This window comes from Bombina bombina, chromosome 7, assembly GCF_027579735.1.
Source record: "Bombina bombina isolate aBomBom1 chromosome 7, aBomBom1.pri, whole genome shotgun sequence".
NCBI classification, from domain to species: Eukaryota; Metazoa; Chordata; class Amphibia; order Anura; family Bombinatoridae; genus Bombina; species Bombina bombina.
The window spans coordinates 223139527-223163558 of NC_069505.1; the positions used below are offsets into that span (position 1 = coordinate 223139527).

General features: G+C 35.7%; 1 protein-coding gene across 1 annotated transcript in view; it reads left to right on the plus strand.

The window, feature by feature from the left end:
• Positions 1-7819: 7819 nt before the first annotated feature.
• The window catches only part of INSC (INSC spindle orientation adaptor protein), a 378936-nt gene continuing 362723 nt past the window's right edge, over positions 7820-24032 (plus strand). The window contains exons 1-3 of the mRNA XM_053720626.1: positions 7820-8164; positions 10078-10130; positions 19457-19580. Of these exons, the coding sequence (XP_053576601.1) occupies positions 7820-8164; positions 10078-10130; positions 19457-19580 (522 nt within the window). The remainder of the gene's footprint in view (positions 8165-10077; positions 10131-19456; positions 19581-24032) is intronic.

Below are 24032 nucleotides of genomic sequence, written 5' to 3' on the forward strand. Positions count from 1 at the left end.
CGTTAGCCTTAAAAAGCAGTGTTGAGTGGTCCCAACGCTGCTTTTTTCCTAACGCTGGTATTACGAGTCTTGCAGGTACAGGTGTACCGCTCACTTTTTTTCCGCGACTCGAACATACCACAAATCCACTTACGTCAATTGCGTATCCCATATTTTCAATGGGATTTTCCTAACGCAGGTATTACGAGTCTTGGAAAAAGTGAGCGGTACACCCTCTCCTGTCAAGACTGGTACCGCATCTAAAAGTCAGTAGTTAAAAGTTTTATGGGCTAATGCTGTAACATAAAACTCTTAACTAAAGTGCTAAATAGTACACTAGCACCCATAAACTACCTATTAACCCCTAAACCGAGGCCTCCCCACATCAAAAACACTAAAATAAATTTTTTAACCCCTAATCTGCCGAACCGGACATCGCCGCCACTATAATAAATATATTAACTCCTAAACCGACGCACTCCCGACTCGCAAAAAATAGTTAAATATTATTAACCCCTAATCTGCCGCCCCTAACATCGCCGACACCTACCTACATTTATTAACCCCTAATCTGCCGCCCCCAACGTCGCTGCCACTATATTAAATGTATTAACCCCTAAACCTAAGTCTAACCCTAACACCCCCCTAACTTAAATATAATTGAAATAAATCAAAATAAAATTACTACAATTAACTAAATAATTCATATTTAAAACTAAATACTTACCTTAATAGTTACATTGTAGCTACCTTAGGATTTATTTTTATTTTACAGGCAACTTTGTATTTATTTTAACTAGGTTCAATAGTTATTAAATAGTTATTAACTATTTAATAACTACCTAGTTAAATTAAGACAAATGTACCTGTAAAATAAAACCTAACATGTTACAATTACACCTAACACTACACTATAATTAAATTAATTCCCTAAACTAACTACAATTAAATACAATTAAATACAATTATCTAAATTACGAAAAACAAACAAACACTAAATTACATAAAATAATAAAATAATTACAATTTTTTAAAACTAATTACACCTAATCTAATCCCCCTAATAAAATAAAAATCCCCCCAAAATAATAAAAATCCCTACCCTACACTAAATTACAAATAGCCCTTAAAAGGGCTTTTTGCGGGACAGTGCCCCAAAGTAATCAGCTATTTTACCTGTAAAAAAAATACAATACCCCCCCAATATTACAACCCACCACCCACACACCCAACCCTACTCTAAAACCCACCAATCCCCCTTTAATAAAACCTTACACTAACCCCCTGAAGATCACCCTACCTTGAGACGTCTTCACCCAACCGGGCAGAAGTGGTCCTCCAGACGGGCAGAAGGCTTCATCCAGACGGCATCTTCTATCTTCATCCATCTGGCGCGGAGCGGGTCCATCTTCAAGAAATCCGACGTTGAGCATCTTCTTCATCCGACGGCTACTGGAACAATGACGGGTCCTTTAAATGACGTCATCCAAGATGGCGTCCCTTGATAGAATTCTATCAGCCAATCGGAATTAAGGTAGAAAAAATCCTATTGGCTCATGCAATCAGCCAATAGGATTGAAGTTCAATCCTATTGGCTGATTGGAACAGCCAATAGGATTGAGCTTGCATTCTATTGGCTGATTGGAACATTTTTGTATTTTTTTTTTACAGGTAAAAGAGCTGATTACTTTGGGGCAATGCCCCACAAAAAGCCCTTTTAAGGGCTATTTGTAATTTAGTGTAGGGTAGGGATTTTTATTATTTTGGGGGGCTTTTTTATTTTATTAGGGGGATTAGATTAGGTGTAAAAAAATTGTAATTATTTTATTATTTTATGTAATTGTAATTAGGTTGTGGCGACATTGGGGATGGCAGATTAGGGGTTAATAAATATAATGTAGGTGTCGGCGATGTTGGGGGCAGCAGATTAGGGGTTCATTAGTAAAATGTAAGTGGCGGCGGTGTCCGGAGCGGCAGATTAGGGGTTAATAATATAATGCAGGTGTCGGCGATGTGGTGGGAGGCAGATTAGGGGTTAATAAGTATAATATTAGGGGTGTTTAGACTCGGGGTTCATGTTAGGGTGTTAGGTGTAGACATAAATGTATTTTCCCCGTAGGAATCAATGGGGCTGCGTTAGGAGCTGAACGCTGCTTTTTTGCAGGTGTTAGGGTTCTTTTCAGCCGAATCTGCCCCATTGATTCCTATGGGGAAATTGTGCACAAGCACGTTTAGCCAGCTCACCACTACCGTAAGCAGCACTGATATTGAGGTGAGATGTGGAGCAAAATTTTGCTCTTCGCTCACTTTTCTGCGGCTAACGCCAGGTTTCTAAAAACCCGTAATACCAGCGTTGTTTGTCGGTGAGCGGTGTTTGTTTTTATCATGTGTATTTTCCTGGTTGTATAAAAAATGTAAATCCAATAAAGAGATATTGTACTGCATATATATATATATATATATATATATATATATATATATATATACACACACATAATTTATCATTTTATGTTTTAATATCAGTGTTTAATGTCCCTTTAAAGTGACACTAAACCCAAAAATGTTCTTTCATGATTCAGATAGAAAATACTATTTTAAACAAAATTCCAATGTACTTCTATCTAATTTGCTTCATTCTTTAGATATCCTTTGTTGAAGGAATATCAATGCACATGGGTGAGTCAATTACCCAAGGCATTTATGTGCAGCCACTAATCAGCAGCTACTGAGCCTATCTAGATATGTTTTTTTTTGGCAAAGGATATTAAGAGAATAAAGCAAATTAGATAACAGAAGTAAATTAGAAAGTTGTTTAAAATTGCAAACTCTTTCTAAATCATGAAAGAAAAAATGTGGGTTTCCTGTTCCTTTAATGGACTCACTGTCATATTTTGGTTAGCACAGAAAACTGCTGAATGGATTTATTATTTTTAGCAGCGGCTTTAATGACTAACAACCAGCTGAAAATTTACCAGCAATATATACCCAGTTTATGTATCAGATTTATTAATTTACTTTTTGTTCAATTCTTACATTTTATCTTTTTATATTTGTAAATGTTTTTGAACACTGAATAAGAAGAAACCTGACCCTTCGTAGCATAAACATAAACAGACAAAAATATAAACCTACAATTTGTGGTTCATGAAATTTCTTTTATATCCCAATACTTTATGCTCATATTTTTCCACTATTTTATGTCACAACATTTAATATTCAGGTATATTTTTTTTGTTTATTGAACTGAAGACAAAGTCAACTCAGCCAAAATAAACTAGCATATTATTAATTTCAAGTTTAATTGTCATAAAAAATTCTGCCACGCTCAAACAAAATGGCATGAAAGCAAAAACTTTATTGCATCTTCCTAAAATATAGAACAATGAAGGATGTCCAATTTGAAACGTCTTCAAAGCCAATTAGTAAATCAATTTGGTAGCCAGATCACAACTAAAACTAAAAGAAATGTATTAAATTAAAATACAATAAAAACATTTAAAAAACACATTTACAAATGTGTATGTAATACATGAAATAAAAAATTTTTAAAAGTCAAAGATTCAGCTTAGTTTTTACTTATTTTAATATATATATATATATATATGTACTATATATATATATATATATATATATATATGCAGGGCTATACAGAGTATATATATATATATATGTTTGTATGTGTGTGTGTATATATATATATATATATATATATATATGTGTGTGTGTGTGTGTGTTTGTGTTAATAATTGCAATGTGTTCATTTATTTGAAGGGACATTAAGCTGTCAGAGTTTTTATTTTCTTTTAACCCATTACAGGGGCGATCTGGTGATGCTCTCAATTTTCATACTGAGTGCTCATGTATTCTTGCACCCTGTGACAGAACTAGATACTGAGTGCTCATGTATTCTTGCAACCTGTGACAGAAGTAGATACTGAGTGCTCATGTATTCTTGCAACCTGTGACAGAACTAGATACTGAGTGCTCATGTATTCTTGCACCCTGTGACAGAAGTAGATACTGAGTGTTCATGTATTCTTGCAACCTGTGACAGAACTAGATACTGAGTGCTCATGTATTCTTGCAACCTGTGACAGAAGTAGATACTGAGTGCTCATGTATTCTTGCACCCTGTGACAGAAGTAGATACTGAGTGTTCATGTATTCTTGCAACCTGTGACAGAACTAGATACTGAGTGCTCATGTATTCTTGCACCCTGTGACAGAACTAGATACTGAGTGCTCATGTATTCTTGCACCCTGTGACAGAACTAGATACTGAGTGCTCATGTATTCTTGCACCCTGTGACAGAACTAGATACTGAGTGCTCATGTATTCTTGCACCCTGTGACAGAACTAGATACTGAGTGCTCATGTATTCTTGCACCCTGTGACAGTAGTAAACATGCACAGACCAGTGATATTGATGACTTTTTCACAATTGTATCATGTGCTTTTGGTTAGCACACACAATACATTGTGGGAGGCACATAAAAAAGGTCACATGAATTATAAAGACCAATTCATCCAGAGCAAAATTAAAAGCACCTGCTCATTATCATTCATATTAACCCAAAATGCACAATACACCTGTAAAACAAAACAAGAAATGTCACTGAAGGCAACACAACGCTTCTATCACATGGTAGGAGGATACGTAAGTTTCAAGATGGCAGCGGCGGTATAAAGTTGCAGAGCTTCACCAACCTGCACCAATAAAAGTTTAAAATAAGATAACTGCGCTATAAAGAGCTGCAGACACAGGAGGAAACCCATAGTATAATGAGTAGCAGCCAATCTTTTGTTGTTGTGTACAGCAAAATGAACGTATCCCAATGAAGGGATATATAAAAGAGCGCTGATGTTTAAAAGGAAACAAAAATATATATTCAATGTAAAACAAGGTAATAAACTTTAAATGTAGTAGATCAGGTCTACCGTATTAGTCCCGTAAAATGTCCATAAGCTGATGGTAAATTAAAGGGATAAAGATATGGTATGGTGAGTCAGGCTGCTCCTCTTGATCCCAGAGAGTGTGGAACAACTGTTAAAATACAAAGAGTAGAGAGAGGGCGCCACTACAGCAGTTTAAGCCCTTAAGCCTATTGGACGTAGGTACTATGTCACACAGTACTTTACCCAGTACACTGTGTTGACCTAGTACCTACTTCCAACACTCTGCTGTCAGATTTGACAGCTAAGACTGCAGCCAGGGGCAGAAGGCATGTGCCTTTATATGGTAAGGAAAAACTGATCATTCTCCCTTTACCATATGAAGTCAGATCGCTAATACAAACAGTGATACTCTTATTCACTGTCTGTATTGTGGCTTGCAGTGATGCCGTGGGTGGTGTGAGAGTGGAGGGAGGCAAGCGGCGCATCACAGTAGGGGGTCTCTATGATACTGAAAAAAAGATTTGGTGGGGAGGGATGGGCCCCTACACTACAGAAAAAGGAAATGATAGGGGAAAGGAGTGTCCCTTTTTGATGATCTGATGATTGCTTGGAGCGAGGGGGTGAGGGGGGACCCCTACACCAAATAAAACATGTCTATTATATGTTTATTAATAAATAAAAAAATATAATAATAACATTACTATAAATTGGGTATTGCCAGATCCAATTGGGATGATTGACAACTCCTACTCACATGTATGCAGGAGGCATCATTGCATAAGCAGAGAATGATGCCCGCTCGCTAGCATCTGCCAGCGAAACCTCAATAAATAATGTTTACCAAGATCTATCTGTCATTTATCTACCTCCTTTATCTATCTATCATCTATCTATTTATCGATCTATCTATCTATCTATCTATCTATCTATCTATCTATCTATCTATCTATCTATCTATCTATCTATCTATTTGTCTATCAAAAAAAGAATGGTGGTAGTAAGGGTGCTCAGAGCTTAAGATATCTCTAAAAAATATATAAACAGGTTATCCTGATGTGTACATAATAATAAAATACTATTAATGAAGAGTACAGATGTGAGTCAATATCTAAAATATTTATTAACTAGAAAACATTTAAAGCTAAAATTAGGGACGTCTCCCTTAGCACATTGCTATAAAAACATATGTATTGTAATCTAAAAATTCAATGATGTATGGAAAAATTCCGCCAAGACTAATAGCACAAAAAAAAAAACTGTAGCACACAAGATTGTTATAGTAGTGATAACACAGAAAACTGTAGCCCAAAAAAGATGTTAGAAACCACAGAGAATTTTCTGCACATCATACATCACAATAGTTAGTTCTTAAGACTATGAAGGTACTGGTACCTCAAATGGCATAAAAATTAATGCAATAAAAAGCAGGTATTTAAGAACAATATAAGAGAAATTTAGTTTGTTGAAACTTTCTTTTAAACTTCATACAAGGTTATAGTTCATAAGGGAGTACAGAGCAATAGGAAGGTTGTGTTCCCTTCAGATGTTAATCACTAACAGCTTTCATATCACTCTCATATAGAGTATTAATCCTGTGGAACAATATCAGATTGGTACCTTAATTTACTATGATCCTGGAGGGGAGATATCCGTGTGTGTTGCGGTCTGGTTACCTGTGAGTTCACCCCTCGTGACTTCGGCGCCTGACGTCACGGATGACACTCCGGGGGCTCGTCCTAGCCCAACCAACCGAATCTTTCAGATTTTCATAACAGAGCATATAGGGCAACAAAAAATCCACCTGAAATCAGATGACTGAAAGATCAACCAATGAGGATTGAGCTGCCCCTTTAAAAGAGTATGGACTATTTATTCTCGATAAAGTTCTTCCCAGAGTGAAACACGTTGAATATAGTGACCATACATCCTCTACTAATCAAGGATTGACCACTGCTTTGAAACTCTCTTTCAGCCCGGGTTGTTTTATGAACTACCAGAATTGCAATTCCATCTTCATTTGCAATAACATACAACCTTGCGTGCATAGCACTAAGGGCAGGCATAGAATATACAGCATCACTTTATAAGTCTCCATTCACAACAAGCAGTGGAGGAGCGGATCACTTTTCGTCTACGAAAATCTGAAAGATTTGGTTGGTTGGGCTAGGACGAGCCCTCGGAGTGTTGGCGGAATTTTTTCATACATCATTGAATTTTTAGATTACAATATATATGTTTTTATAGCAATGTGCTAAGGGAAAAGTCCCTAATTTTAGCTTTAAATGTTTTCTAGTTAATAAATATTTTAGATATTGACTCACATCTGTACTCTTCATTAATAGTTTTTTATTATTATGTACACATCAGGGTAACCTGTTTATATCATTTTTAGAGCTATCTTAAGCTCTGAGCGCCCTTACTACCCTCTTTCTTTTTTCAACTCTTTTGAATAGAACAAAGGATCTATTCTATTGTAAGGAGTTTGATATCTCACTACAAAGCGCACTATTAGACTCTCTTGTCTCCTATTTGTCTATCAATCATCTATCTAATAAAACTTAACTACAAGAGTTAAAATTTTCACTTTAAGGGACATGAAAGTCAAAATAAAACTATCATAGTTTAGATAAAGCATGCAATTTTAAGAGATTTTTAAAAAACTTTTATTATCTAACTTACCTTGTTCTCTTGGTTTCCTTTGTTTAAAAGCATAACTAGATCTCTGAAGTAACAATGCAATACTGGGAGCTAGCTGGTGATTGGTTGCACAAGTTTAACTCATAGACAAACAGTAGTGCAATAATAAAATGCTTACTGCAACTGGAAATTCCTTTGTTTTCTTTACATACTGTGTAGAATTACAGAATAGTATAGAATGAATCAACCAGGGCTTTTAATATTGATCTTTTATACTGTAGGTCTAGGATATTCCTGTGTTTCATCATGAACCTCATGCAAGTAGACTCTGTTCAACGTTGGATGGATGACCTGAAATTAATGACAGATTCTGAATGTATGTGCATTCTTCAGTCCAAACCAATCAGTACAGATGACGATTCCCAAAGTGAACTTATCGTTTCCTCCCAAGATGACTTACAAAATAGTTTGGAAATGCTTTTAAAGAGAGCATGGATCATAAGCACTGAGCTTACAAAAATTGTCCAAAAGCTGGAAAAGAACAAGTGGAAGAGAGTCCACAATATGACGATGAGGACAAACTGCCATGTACGATCAATGATAAAAGAGTACAATACTTTTACAAAAACGTCATCAGATGAAATGCATAAGGTAAGGGATTCTCTTTTTTATGGATTTCTAGTTAAATGTTTCAGGACCCCCAACAGGCCATTTTGTCATGATATCTGAACTAGTGCACAGGTGGAATACTCAGCTGATAGGTGAGAGCAGGTTAGTAACCATGGTTACCGATCAGCGGATTATTTCACCTGTGCGCTACTACAGATATCATGAAAATATGGCTCATTGGTGTGCCCTGAGGACTGGAATAAAGAACTGGTCTAGTTCATGGGAGTGTGGGTGCTTGATACAGCTTTTAATGTAACATGCAAGTCAATATTACACTTTAATAATGCAGAGAGAGAGGAAAATATTTGTTAAACATGTTTCTATTACCTTTTTAGTCTGGTGTCCTTTATTGAAACTTCCATGACAACATAATGAGGCAGTGTGGAGGGTGAACATCTTAAACACTATCTGTATAACATTGTTACAAACATTGTTGCAAATACTGCTGTTATATTGTGCTGAACATGTGCATGTTCCTAAGCCTACCCAAGTATACTCTTATGTAAAGGAGTTATGTTTTAACAAATAACACAAAGAGAAGTAATTTTGATGATGGAAGTAAATTATGAAAATGTAAAAAAATTTTTCCATGTCCCTTTAAGAAGGGTTAGTAGGCTACCATATTGCTTTGCCTAAAAAATAGTAGTAGTTGTTATTATTATTATTATTATTGATTGCAGGAACCTTAGAGTTAAAGGGGCAGTAGAGTCAATTTGAATTTTCATTATTCAGATAGAGATGAAATTTTAGACAACTTACCAATTTATTTCTATTATCAAATTTGCTTTGTTCTCTTGGCGTCATTTGCTGAATTGCATACCTAGGTAGGCTCAAAACAAGATTCACAGCCTTTAAATTAAAAATTGTCTTTCCAAAATCTTGGAAAAGACCACATAGTGCTGCCATTTTTTTTCCTGAGTTAAGATCTTCAGAGAAAATCAGGCCATTTAAGTCAATATGGAATTTATTCCTGCTTATTTAATGGAGTATTCTTTGTAACCATCAATGTAATATGCTAATTAACTTCAATAGAAAAAATCATATACCCCTGTTACTGCACTGTACACCAGGTTGCAAATTAGTTTATTGTGCAAATGAATGGTAGGGTATATATCTTAAGATTAATCTTGTTTAGAAAATAGATGTTAGTACAATGTTGAGTCAGGAAAATACTAAGCAATGCTGTTTTTTTTAGTGCTTTGGTGTTATTTATGTTTCTGCGTCAATCGACATAAAAATAATGTATTCACTGAATTTTAAGAGCATTTTAAGCTAATATGCAGTATCATTTTTTAAAAAGTGTAAACATTTCAATTTGAATATGTCTTTATTTCTTTTTCTTTTCCATCAGCTAATGTCAAACATTAAGGTTCTCCTTTAAGGTTGGAGTCTCAATTTTGAAAATGTCAGTGCTGGCAGGTTTTATTGCAACTGAAATATTACTTTAGCTGTTTTACCATTTTCTACAACGAAAAGCAAAAACTGAATTATCTGTTTGTAATTTCAAAGGTCAAATCCATCATATCGGGTGCCTAAATGCATTTCCCCATTCTCTCTATTCACATGCACTTATCCATTTTTATGGTTAGTTAGGACATGAGTAAATTATGGGAAAAAATAATAGGTGTTATCAGGTTGCAAAACAGCATAATCATTCTTAATGAAGTCGTTTTATAGAAAGTGAGCACAATTACATAAAAAAGATGAAAAATATTTTTGACGGATATGGACAATTCACTTTTTTTTTGCTGTTTATGCTGTGGATTTGTTTATAGTTGTACAAAGGGAAACAAATCAGATATAGCTGGTCTCAGATAATCCTACCGTCATGGAAGCAAATGTTTGTGAAATGCTGTTAACCCTGTTTTAAACAACTCATTATTTTGTATCTGCAGTATGAAACTTTGCTAATGGACAAATGTTCCGAACTGACAGAAATTACCTTTAGGTAAGTTTCATTAAAAAAAAACGAAAACTTATAGGGAGTTACAAAACCATTTTTGAGAGTTAGTGGAGAAAAATAATATCATTTAATTTGTGTTTGTGACTTATTATAAATAAAAATGCAATAGAAATGTGTATAAATATCTCTATACATCCCCAGCTGATCTCAGTTTTTAAAGCACTGAATAGATAAACATTTCCAAATAACAAATAAGTGCGTGCAATATTTGCATTCAAATTTCACTTTTGAATGAGCTAACTTTTTGTACTGGGGCATCCAATTTTGCCCTTAAATGGACATGAAACCAAATTTTTTTCTTTCATGATTCAGATAGAGAATACAATTTTAAACAACTTTCTAATTTACGTCTATGATCTAATTTACCTGTCATGTAGTGATATAGATTCTACCTAGGTATCTCTATAACACACAGTATTATACATTAGAAAGAGCACTAGATAACAGCACTATTACCTGTCATGTAGTGCTACAGATACTACCTAGGTATCTCTATAACACACAGTATTATACATTAGAAAGAGCACTAGATAACAGCACTATTACCTGTCATGTAGTGCTACAGATACTACCTAGGTATCTCTATAACACACAGTATTATACATTAGAAAGAGCACTAGATAACAGCACTATTACCTGTCATGTAGTGCTACAGATACTACCTAGGTATCTCTATAACACACAGTATTATACATTAGAAAGAGCACTAGATAACAGCACTATTACCTGTCATGTAGTGCTACAGATACTACCTAGGTATCTCTATAACACACAGTATTATACATTAGAAAGAGCACTAGATAACAGCACTATTACCTGTCATGTAGTGCTACAGATACTACCTAGGTATCTCTATAACAAACAATATTATACATTAGCAAGAGCACTAGATAACAGCACTATTACCTGTCATGTAGTGCTACAGATACTACCTAGGTATCTCTATAACAAACAATATTATACATTAGCAAGAGCACTAGATAACAGCACTATTACCTGTCATGTAGTGCTACAGATACTACCTAGGTATCTCTATAACAAACAATATTATACATTAGAAAGAGCACTAGATAACAGCACTATTACCTGTCATGTAGTGCTACAGATACTACCTAGGTATCTCTATAACACACAATATTATACATTAGCCAGAGCACTAGATAACAGCACTATTACCTGTCATGTAGTTCTACAGATACTACCTAGGTATCTCTATAACAAACAATATTATACATTAGCAAGAGCACTAGATAACAGCACTATTACCTGTCATGTAGTGCTACAGATACTACCTAGGTATCTCTATAACACACAGTATTATACATTAGAAAGAGCACTAGATAACAGCACTATTACCTGTCATGTAGTGCTACAGATACTACCTAGGTATCTCTATAACACACAGTATTATACATTAGAAAGAGCACTAGATAACAGCACTATTACCTGTCATGTAGTGCTACAGATACTACCTAGGTATCTCTATAACACACAGTATTATACATTAGAAAGAGCACTAGATAACAGCACTATTACCTGTCATGTAGTGCTACAGATACTACCTAGGTATCTCTATAACACACAGTATTATACATTAGAAAGAGCACTAGATAACAGCACTATTACCTGTCATGTAGTGCTACAGATACTACCTAGGTATCTCTATAACAAACAATATTATACATTAGCAAGAGCACTAGATAACAGCACTATTACCTGTCATGTAGTGCTACAGATACTACCTAGGTATCTCTATAACAAACAATATTATACATTAGAAAGAGCACTAGATAACAGCACTATTACCTGTCATGTAGTGCTACAGATACTACCTAGGTATCTCTATAACACACAATATTATACATTAGCCAGAGCACTAGATAACAGCACTATTACCTGTCATGTAGTTCTACAGATACTACCTAGGTATCTCTATAACAAACAATATTATACATTAGCAAGAGCACTAGATAACAGCACTATTACCTGTCATGTAGTGCTACAGATACTACCTAGGTATCTCTATAACACACAGTATTATACATTAGAAAGAGCACTAGATAACAGCACTATTACCTGTCATGTAGTGCTACAGATACTACCTAGGTATCTCTATAACAAACAATATTATACATTAGCAAGAGCACTAGATAACAGCACTATTACCTGTCATGTAGTGCTACAGATACTACCTAGGTATCTCTATAACAAACAATATTATACATTAGAAAGAGCACTAGATAACAGCACTATTACCTGTCATGTAGTGCTACAGATACTACCTAGGTATCTCTATAACACACAATATTATACATTAGCCAGAGCACTAGATAACAGCACTATTACCTGTCATGTAGTTCTACAGATACTACCTAGGTATCTCTATAACAAACAATATTATACATTAGCAAGAGCACTAGATAACAGCACTATTACCTGTCATGTAGTGCTACAGATACTACCTAGGTATCTCTATAACAAACAATATTATACATTAGAAAGAGCACTAGATAACAGCACTATTACCTGTCATGTAGTGCTACAGATACTACCTAGGTATCTCTATAACACACAGTATTATACATTAGAAAGAGCACTAGATAACAGCACTATTACCTGTCATGTAGTGCTACAGATACTACCTAGGTATCTCTATAACACACAATATTATACATTAGCCAGAGCACTAGATAACAGCACTATTACCTGTCATGTAGTGCTACAGATACTACCTAGGTATCTCTATAACACACAGTATTATACATTAGAAAGAGCACTAGATAACAGCACTATTACCTGTCATGTAGTGCTACAGATACTACCTAGGTATCTCTATAACACATTATATTATACATTAGCAAGGGCACTAGATAACAGCACTATTACCTGTCATGTACTGCTACAGATACTACCTAGGTATCTCTATAACACAATATTATATATTAGCAAGAGCACTAGATAACAGCACTATTACCTGTCATGTAGTGCTACAGATACTGCAAAGGTATCTCTATAACACACAATATTATACATTAGCAAGAACACTAGATAACAGCACTATTACCTATCATGTAGTGCTAAAGATAATAGCTAGGTATCACTTTAACACACAATATTATACATTAGCAAGAGCAGTATATAACTGCACTATTACCTTTCATGTAGTGCTGCAGATACTACCTAGGTATCTCTATAACACACAATATTATACATTAGCAAGAGCACTAGATAACAGCACGAATACCTGTCATGTAGTGCTACAGATACTACCTAGATATCTCTATAACACACAATATTATACATTAGCAAGAGCACTAGATAGCAGCACTATTATCTGTCATGTAGTGCTACAGATGCTACCTAGGTATCTCTATAACACACAATATTATACATTAGCAAGAGAACTAGATAACAGCACTATTACCTGTCATGTAGTGCTACAGATGCTACCTAGGTATCTCTATAACACACAATATTATACATTAGCAAGAGCACTAGATAGCAGCACTATTACCTGTCATGATACTACCTAGGTATATCTATAACACATCATATTATACATTAGCAAGAGCACTAGAAGGCATCACTATTACCTGTCATGTAGTGCTACAGATACTACCTAGGTATCTCTATTATACACACAATATTATACATTAGCAAGAGCATTAGATAACAGCACTATTACCTGTCATGTAGTGCTACAGATGGTACCTAGTTATCTCTATAACACACAATATTATACATTAGCAAGAGCACTAGATAACAGCACTAATACCTGTCATGTAGTGCTACAGATCCGACCTAGATATCTCTATAATACACAATATTATACATTAGCAAGAGCACTAGATAACAGCACTATTACCTGTCATGTAGTGCTACAGATATTACCTAGGTATCTCTATAACACAATATTATACATTAGAAAGAGCACTAGATAACAGCACTATTTAATGTCATGTTGTGCTACAGATACTACATAGGTATCTCTATAACACACAATATTATACATTAGCAAGAGCACTAGATAACAGCACTATAACCTGTCATGTAGTGCTACAGATACTACCTAGGTATCTCTATAAACACACAATATTATACATTAGCAAGAGCACTAGATAACAGCACTATTACCTGTCATGTAGTGCTCCAGATGCTACCTAGGTATCTCTATAACACAATATTATACATTAGCAAGAACACTAGATAACAGCATTATTACCTGTCATGTAGTTCTACAGATGCTACCTAGGTATCTCTGTAACACATAATATTATACATTAGCAAGAACACTAGATAACAGCACTATTACCTGTCATGTAGTGCTACAGATGCTACCTAGCTATTTCTATAACACAATATTATACATTTGCAAGATCACTAGATAACAGCACTATTACCTGTCATGTAGTGCTACAGATACTACCTAGGTATCTCTATAACACACAATATTATACATTTGCAAGAGCACTAGATAATAGCACTATTAACTGTCATGTAGTGCTACAGATGCTACCTAGGTATCTCTATAACACACAATATTATACATTAGTAAGATCACTAGATAACAGCAGTATTACCTGACATGTAGTGCTACAGATAGTACCTAGGTATCTCTATAACACAATATTATACATTAGCAAGAGCACTAGATAACAGCACTATTACCTGTCATGTAGTGCTACAGATACTACCTAGGTATCTATATAACACACGATATTATACATTAGCAAGAGCACTAAATAACAGCACTATTACCTGTCATGTAGTGCTACAGATACTACCTAGGTATCTCTATAACACACAATATTATACATTAGCAAGATCACTAGATAACAGCACTATTACCTGTCATGTAGTGCTACAGATGCTACCTAGGTATCTTTATAAAACACAATAGTATACATTAGCAAGAGCACTAGATAAGAGCACTAGATAACAGCACTATTACCTGTCATGTAGTGCTACAGATACTACCTAGGTATCTCTATTACACATAATATTATACATTAGCAAGAGCACTAGATGGCAGCACTATTACCTGTCATGTAGTGCTACAGATACTACCTAGGTATCTCTATAACACACAATATTATACATTAGCAAGATCACTATATAACAGCACTATTACCTGTCATGTAGTGCTACAGATACTACCTAGGTATCTATATAACACACGATATTATACATTAGCAAGAGCACTAGATAACAGCACTATTACCTGTCATGTAGTGCTACAGATACTACCTAGGTATCTCTATAACACACAATATTATACATTAGCAAGATCACTAGATAACAGCACTATTACCTGTCATGTAGTGCTACAGATGCTACCTAGGTATCTTTATAAAACACAATAGTATACATTAGCAAGAGCACTAGATAAGAGCACTAGATAACAGCACTATTACCTGTCATGTAGTGCTACAGATACTACCTAGGTATCTCTATAACACATAATATTATACATTAGCAAGAGCACTAGATGGCAGCACTATTACCTGTCATGTAGTGCTACAGATGCTACCTAGGTATCTTTATAAAACACAATAGTATACATTAGCAAGAGCACTAGATAAGAGCACTAGATAACAGCACTATTACCTGTCATGTAGTGCTACAGATACTACCTAGGTATCTCTATAACACATAATATTATACATTAGCAAGAGCACTAGATGGCAGCACTATTACCTGTCATGTAGTGCTACAGATACTACCTAGGTATCTCTATAACACACAATATTATACATTAGCAAGATCACTATATAACAGCACTATTACCTGTCATGTAGTGCTACAGATACTACCTAGGTATCTCTATAACACATAATTTTATACGTTAGCAAGAGAACTAGATAACAGCACTATTACCTGTCATGTAGTGCTACAGATACTACCTAGGTATATCAATAACACACAATATTATACATTAGCAAGAGCACTAGATAACAGCACTATTACCTGACATGTAGTGCTACAGATACTATCTAGGTATCTCTATAACACAATATTATACATTAGCAAGAGCACTAGATAACAGCACTATTACCTGTCATGTAGTGCTACAGATACTACCTAGGTATCTCTATAACACATAATTTTATACGTTAGCAAGAGAACTAGATAACAGCACTATTACCTGTCATGTAGTGCTACAGATACTACCTAGGTATATCAATAACACACAATATTATACATTTGCAAGAGCACTAGATAACAGCACTATTACCTGACATGTAGTGCTACAGATACTACCTAGGTATCTCTATAACACAATATTATACATTAGCAAGAGCACTAGATAACAGCACTATTACCTGTCATGTAGTGCTACAGATACTACCTAGGTATCTCTATAACACACAATATTATACATTAGCAAGAGCACTAGATAAGAGCACTATTACCTGTCATGTAGTGCTACAGATGGTACCTAGGTATCTCTATAACATAATATTATACATTAGAAAGAGCACTAGATAACAGCACTATTACCTGTCTTGTAGTGCTACAGATACTACCTAGGTATCTATATAACACACGATATTATACATTAGCAAGAACACTAGATAACAGCACTATTACCTGTAATGTAGTGCTACAGATACTACCTAGGTATCTCTATAAAACACAATATTATACATTTGCAAGAGCACTAGATAACAGCACTATTACCTGACATGTAGTGCTACAGATACTACCTAGGTATCTCTATAACACAATATTATACATTAGCAAGAGCACTAGATAACAGCACTATTACCTGTCATGTAGTGTTACAGATACTGCCTAGGTATCTCTATAACACACAATATTATACATTAGCAAGAGCACTAGATAGCAGCACTATTATCTGTCATGTAGTGCTACAGATGCTACCTAGGTATCTCTATAACACACAATATTATACATTAGCAGGAGCACTAGATAACAGCACTATTACCTGTCATGCAGTGCTACAGATACTACCTAGGTATCACTATAACACAATATTATACATTAGCAAGAGCACTAGATAAGAGCACTATTACCTGTCATGTAGTGCTACAGATGGTACCTAGGTATCTCTATAACATAATATTATACATTAGAAAGAGCAGTAGATAACAGCACTATTACCTGCATGTAGTGCTACAGATACTACCTAGGTATCTATATAACACACAATATTATACATTAGCAAGAACACTAGATAACAGCACTATTACCTGTCATGTAGTGCTACAGATGCTACCTAGGTATCTCTTCAATACAGAATATCATGGGAAAGAAGCAAATTTGATAATAGAAGTAAATTGGAAACTTTTTTAAAATGTTATGCCTGAATTATAAAAGACCAATTGTGGTTTCATATCCCTTTAATGAGAGCTTGAACCCTGGAAGCATCGTCAACTGCTTAATTCCTAAAGAGATTACATTGTTGAAAGTGGATTCTGGCCATGGCAAAATCTCGGCTGCGATACCCCCTCATCCAAAAATAAATAAATATCCAAACACAAATAAAGGCTAATTGAATGTAGCCACTTGGGGCTCTATTTAACAAGCTCCGTATGAAGCTTGATGGCCCCTGTTTCTGGCGAGTCTTCAGAGTCGCCAGAAACAGCAGTTATGAAGCAGCGGTCACAAACACTGCTGCTCCATAACCTGTCTGCCTGCTCTAAGCAGGTGGACAGACATCGCCACAATACAACCCGATCGAGTACGATCGGGTTGATTGATACCCCCCTGCTGAGTCTGCAGGGGGCGGCGTTGCACTGCAGGGGGCGGCGTTGTGAGCTGCTGGTGCAATGCTGAATACGGCGAGCGCATTGCTTGTCGTATTCAGCGAGGTCTGGCGGACCTGATCCGCAGTGTCGGATCAGGTCCGCCAGACCTTGATAAATATGCCCCTTGGAATCAAATATACAGTAAGATCTATAAAATCACCCCTTAAAGAGAGAAGTTAAATAAAATAACAATCACAATGACAGTCGCAATACAGTATAGCATAAACAGACAAACTAACATGGTAAAAGTTGAAATCACAATAAAATCTAAAATATTAGACGTGCATTAATCAATTTGTTATGCATACACATGTGCCATGTTTGGCATCTGTTTATACAATTGATCACCGAATGCCAATGGCTGTAAAATACCACTGAATTAATCTGCTTTTGCTTCTGATCTCCTCTCTCCATGACATTTTCACAACCATGATATTTCCAGCGTCTTTCACAACAGGAAGCCCCTTTTAATCACCTTTTGGATCTACAACTTTGTTATACAATCTCCCACTTTTATAACCCTCTCACCTTGTGCGTCTACTGATAATAGTCACTCCGGATTATAATACTATCACCCTTCTTTTAAACAAGTCTTGCAATATACTAAGCTAAATGTTGTTCCCACAAAGCATCTGATTTGAATAATTATTGATTTACCTAATGCGATAAAAACACGGGATACAATGTTTCACCCGTCCGCCCTTCCATGTGTGTTGTACCATGATCTCAAAACTTTATAGCACAATCTTTCTTTTGTTTTTCATTCAGTGCATCACCCTGTAAGGTATAATTTAATGCTAATTTTTGGAATGTTCAGGTCCCTGGTGGTTCATGTTAGATTTTGAACTCCTAGTGCTTAAATGGGCAGGAAAGTCAAAATTAAAGTGTGGAAGGTTTAAACTTTGGAATTTACTTTGTTCTCTTGGTATCTCTTTCTTAAAAACTTAGCTGCTTTCAATGAAAGTATACTTAGGTAGGCTCATGAATGTGCGCTTGCCTAGAGAACTATATGCATAAAATTGTTACAAACATTGTAGCAATTATTGATGTCATATAGAACTTAAAGGGACACTGAACCCAATTTTTTTCTTTTGTGATTCAGATAGAGCATGCATTTTTAAACAACTTTCTAATTTACTCCTATTATCAAATTTTCTTTGCTCTCTTGCTTTCTTTATTTGAAAAAGAGGGCATCTAAGCTATTTTTTGGTTCAGACCATGGAAAGCACTTGTTTATTGGTGGGTGAATTTACCTACCAATCAGCAAGAACAACATAATGTGTTCACCAAAAATGGGTCGGCATCTAAACTTACATTCTTGCATTTCAAATAAAGATACCAAGAGAATGAAAAGAATTGGATAATAGGAGTAAATTAGAAAGTTGTTTTAAATTGCATGCTCTATCTGAATCACAATAGAAAATGTTTGGGTTCAGTGTCCCTTTAAGACATGTGAATGATCCTGAGCCTACATAGGTCATGTAAAGTTAACTGCCTTGTGTTTCTATCAGTTTTATAGAGCTTGTGTTTGGTTTGCAGGTGCACTCAGACCGATGACATCGAGCTCCTGTTATCTATAAAAATGTGCATTAATGAAACTCTCACATCGGTTGGGCAAAGTTTTAGTTGTCTGATAAATCTTGCCTTAAGCCAAGAAATAAAGGTAAACAACATACACACAAACACATTCACTGGTAAAAATGCAATGATGCCACAATTTAACTTTAGAGCAGAGCTCCCAACTGCTCTGCATTTTGTGGGGCTATCAAAGATGGGAGCTGTGCCTCACTGCCCCTCTGCAGCTCTCCATTTGCTATAAATGTCCTAAATTTCCAAACACCACCCATAACATATTCTGACTCCGCCCACAACACACCTGATTCCATTCACTGACCTCCATATGGCTCCACACGATCTGTAATTGCTCCACCCCCACTGAACATGCCAAACTCTACTTACTGAGCCTAGGCCTCCAAGTTCTCAAAATGTCCTGACAAATGTTGGCAGGTATGTTTGTGTAATGACCTCACTGCAGAATTTGTTGGTGCTTTATAATTAAAGAATAATAATAATAATGATCATGTTATCGATTAGATTTTTCCTGTATTTTTGTTATGTAAATAAATGTCCTTTAGGTGAATGTGATGCTTTCCTTGTCTACAAGGGGTGACAACATTCTTTGTTCATCCAAATACTCACTTTTGAATAGATTGTTTGCTTTAGGAACATTGTTGATTTTGACGGAAAAAATAAATTCAGATGCAAAAAATATATTACGGTGTTCTGACCTTGTCTTCAATGCTGGTTGTTAAATACTTTTTTTTGTCTGGCAAAGATTGTTTCTTTACAGGTTATTGCTGTTACAGGACAGCTTCATGGCTGCGGTAGGTGTTTCCTCACAGACAGAGGAGTAGCAGGTCTTCTACACAAACTTCATAATATGTTGACTGCATTGCACCTCTCAACCTCCTAAAATAGAAGTCAAACACTCTCACCTAGATTACGAGTCTTGCGTTAGCCTTAAAAAGCAGCGTTGAGAGGTCCTAACGCTGCTTTTTTCCTAACGCTGGTATTACGAGTCTTGAAATGACAGGCTCACCGCTCACTTTTTTGGCAAGACTCATTAATACCGCAAATCCACTTACGTAAATTGCGTATCCTATATTTTCAATGGGACTTGCATAACACCGGTATTATGAGTCTGCAAAAAAGTGAGCGGTACAGCCTCTCCTGTCAAGACTGGTACCGCATTTAAAAGTCAGCAGTTACAAGTTTATGGGCTAACGCCGTAGTATAAAACTCTTAACTAAAGTGCTAAAAAGTACACTAACACCCATAAACTACCTATTAACCCCTAAACCAAGGCGCCCCCACATCGCAAACACTAAAATAAATTTTTTAACCCCTAATCTGCCGAACCGGACATTGCCGCCACTATAATAAACATATTAACCCCTAAACCGCCGCACTCCCGCATCGCAAACAATAGTTAAATTTTATTAACCCCTAATCTGCTGTCCCTAACATCGCCGACACCTACCTACATTTATTAACCCCTAATCTGCCACCCCCAACGTCGCCGCCACTATATTAAAGTTATTAACCCCTAAATCTAAGTCTAACCCTAACCCTAACACCCTCCTAACTAAAATATAATTTTAATAAATCTAAATAAAATAACTATCATTAACTAAATTATTCTTATTTAAAACTAAATACTTACCTATAAAAAAAAAAAACTAAGCTAGCTACAATATAACTAATAGTTAGTTTGAGCAGGCGGACAGACATCGTAGACATTCATCGAAGCCGGCCAGAAGAAGTCCTCCAGACGGGCAGAAGTCTTCATTCAGGCGGCATTTTCTATCTTCATCCATCCGGCGCGGAGCGGGTCCATCTTCAAGACATCCGACGCAGAGCATCCTCTTCAAACGAAGTCCAACTGAAGAATGAAGGTTCCTTTAAATGACGTCATCCAAGATCACGTCCCTTGAATTCCGATTGGCTGATAGAATTCTATCAGCCAATCGGAATTAAGGTAGGAAAAATCCTATTTGCTGATTGGAGCAGCCAATAGGATTGAACTTCAATCCTATTGGCTGATCCAATTAATCAGCCAATCAGAATTCAAGGGACGCCATATTGGATGATGTAATTTAAAGGAATCTTCATTCTCCAGTTGGACTTCGTTTGAAGAGGATGCTCTGCATCGGATGTCTTGAAGATGGACCAGCTCCGTGCCGCCTGGATGAAGACTTTTTCCCATCTGGAGGACTTCTTCTGGCCGGCTTCGATGAAGACTTCTGCCCGTCTGGAGGACCACTTCGCCCGACTTCGTTGAGGACTTCGGCCTGGCTGGGTGAAGACTTCTCAAGGTAGGGTGATCTTCAAGGGGTTAGTGTTAGGTTTTATTAAGGGGGTATTGGGTGGGTTTTAGAGTAGGGTTGGGTGTGTGGGTGGTGGTTTTTAATGTTGGGGGGGATATTGTATTTTTTTTTACAGGTTATAGAGCTGATTACTTTGGGGCAATGCCCCGCAAAAGGCCCTTTTAGGGGCTATTTGTAATTTAGTATAGGGTAGGGATTTTTATTATTTTGGGGGGCTTTTTTATTTTGTTAGGGGGATAAGAGTAGGTGTAATTAGTTTAAAAGTCTTGTAATTATTTTATTATTTTCTGTAATTTAGTGGGGGGGTTTTTTTCGTACTTTAGATAATTTTTTTCAATTGTATTTAATTGTAGTTAGTTTAGGTAATTAATTTAATTATAGTGTAGTGTTAGGTGTAATTGTAACTTAGGTTAGGATTCATTTTACAGGTAAATTTGTCTTTATTTTAACTAGGTAGCTATTAAATAGTTAATAACTATTTAATAACTATTGTACCTAGTTAAAATAAATACAAAGTTGCCTGTGAAATAAAAATAAACTCTAAACTAGCTACAATGTAACTATTAGTTAATTGTAGCTAATTTAGGGTTTATTTTATAGGTAAGTATTTAGTTTTAAATAGGAATAATTTAGTTAATGATAGTTATTTTATTTAGATTTATTTAAATTATATTTAAGTTAGGGGGGTGTTAGGGTTAGACTTAGATTTAGGGGTTAATACATTTAATATAGTGGCGGCGACTTTGGGGGCAGCAAATTAGGGGTTAATAAGTGTAGGTTGGTTGCAGCGACATTGGGGGTGGCAGATTAGGGGTTCATAAGTATAATGTAGGTGGCGGCTGTTTCCAGAGCGGCAGATTAGGGGTTAATAATATAATGCAGGTGTCGGCGATGTCGGGGGCGGCAGATTAGGGGTTAATAAGTGGAAGATTAGGGGTGTTTAGACTTGGGGTTCATGTTAGGGTGTTAGGTGTAGACATAAAAAGTATTTCCCCATAGGAATCAATGGGGCTGCGTTAGGAGCTTTACGCTGCTTTTTTGCAGGTGTTAGGTTTTTTTTAGCCGGCTTTCCCCCATTGATTCCTATGGGGAAATCGTGTACGAGCACATTTTACCAGCTTAACGCTAACGTAAGCAGCGCTGGTATTGAGGTGAGATGTGGAGCTAAATTCTGCTCTACGCTCACTTTTTTGCAGCTAACGCCGGGTTTCTAAAGACCCTTAATACCAGCGTTACTGTAGGTGAGCGGTAAGGAAAAATTGCTCGTTAGCACCGCACAGCCTTACCGACAAAACTCGTAATCTAGGCGTCTGACTTTTGAAAAGGCCACTGCCATCCATGAACAACAGCCCCATTGCATTATGTGTAGTGTGTGTGTAGTCCCATTTCCTTATATAATATATATCCTTTATTTCTATCTATCTATCTATCTATCTATCTATCTATCTATCTATCTATCGGTCTGTCTACCTTTATTATTATTATTATTATTATTTGTAGAGCGTCAACAGCACCTATCTATCTATCTATCTCTATCTATCTATCTATCTATCTATCTATCTATCTATCTATCTATCTATCTATCTATCTTTATTATAATAATAATTATCTATCTCTCTATCTCTCTATCTTCTATTATTATTATTTGTATAGCGTCAACGGCATCTATCTATCTATCTATCTATCTATCTATCTATCTATCTATCTTTATTATAATAATAATTATTATTATAATTATTATTATTTGTACTGTCATTAGCATCTATCTATCTCTCTATCTCTCTATCTACTATTATTATTTTTTGTAGAACGTCTACAACATCTATCTATCTATCTATCTATCTATCTATCTATCTATCTATCAACTATCTATCATCTATCTATCTATCTATCTATCTATCTATCTATCTATCTATCTATCATTTATTCGCCTTCTGTGTTCATTTGATGCAGGGAGAAGCTCTATAAATGGAAGTCAGCTAGACATATTTGTTAATCTTTACCCTTTCTGATGTTAATCATAATGAATTATTTCTCTTCATGATGCAATGCTTCCTGGCGGTGCCACATGTCTGCCTTAGATTATTTATAATGACACTAAAAAGTGATGGCAATTTGTTGTCATTATGTGTGTTAATTATTTCCTTCTGATATTAATACACACTGCTTACAATGCAATTAGAAATGAATCCATTACATACAAAATAAAAACACTAAACAAAATACTA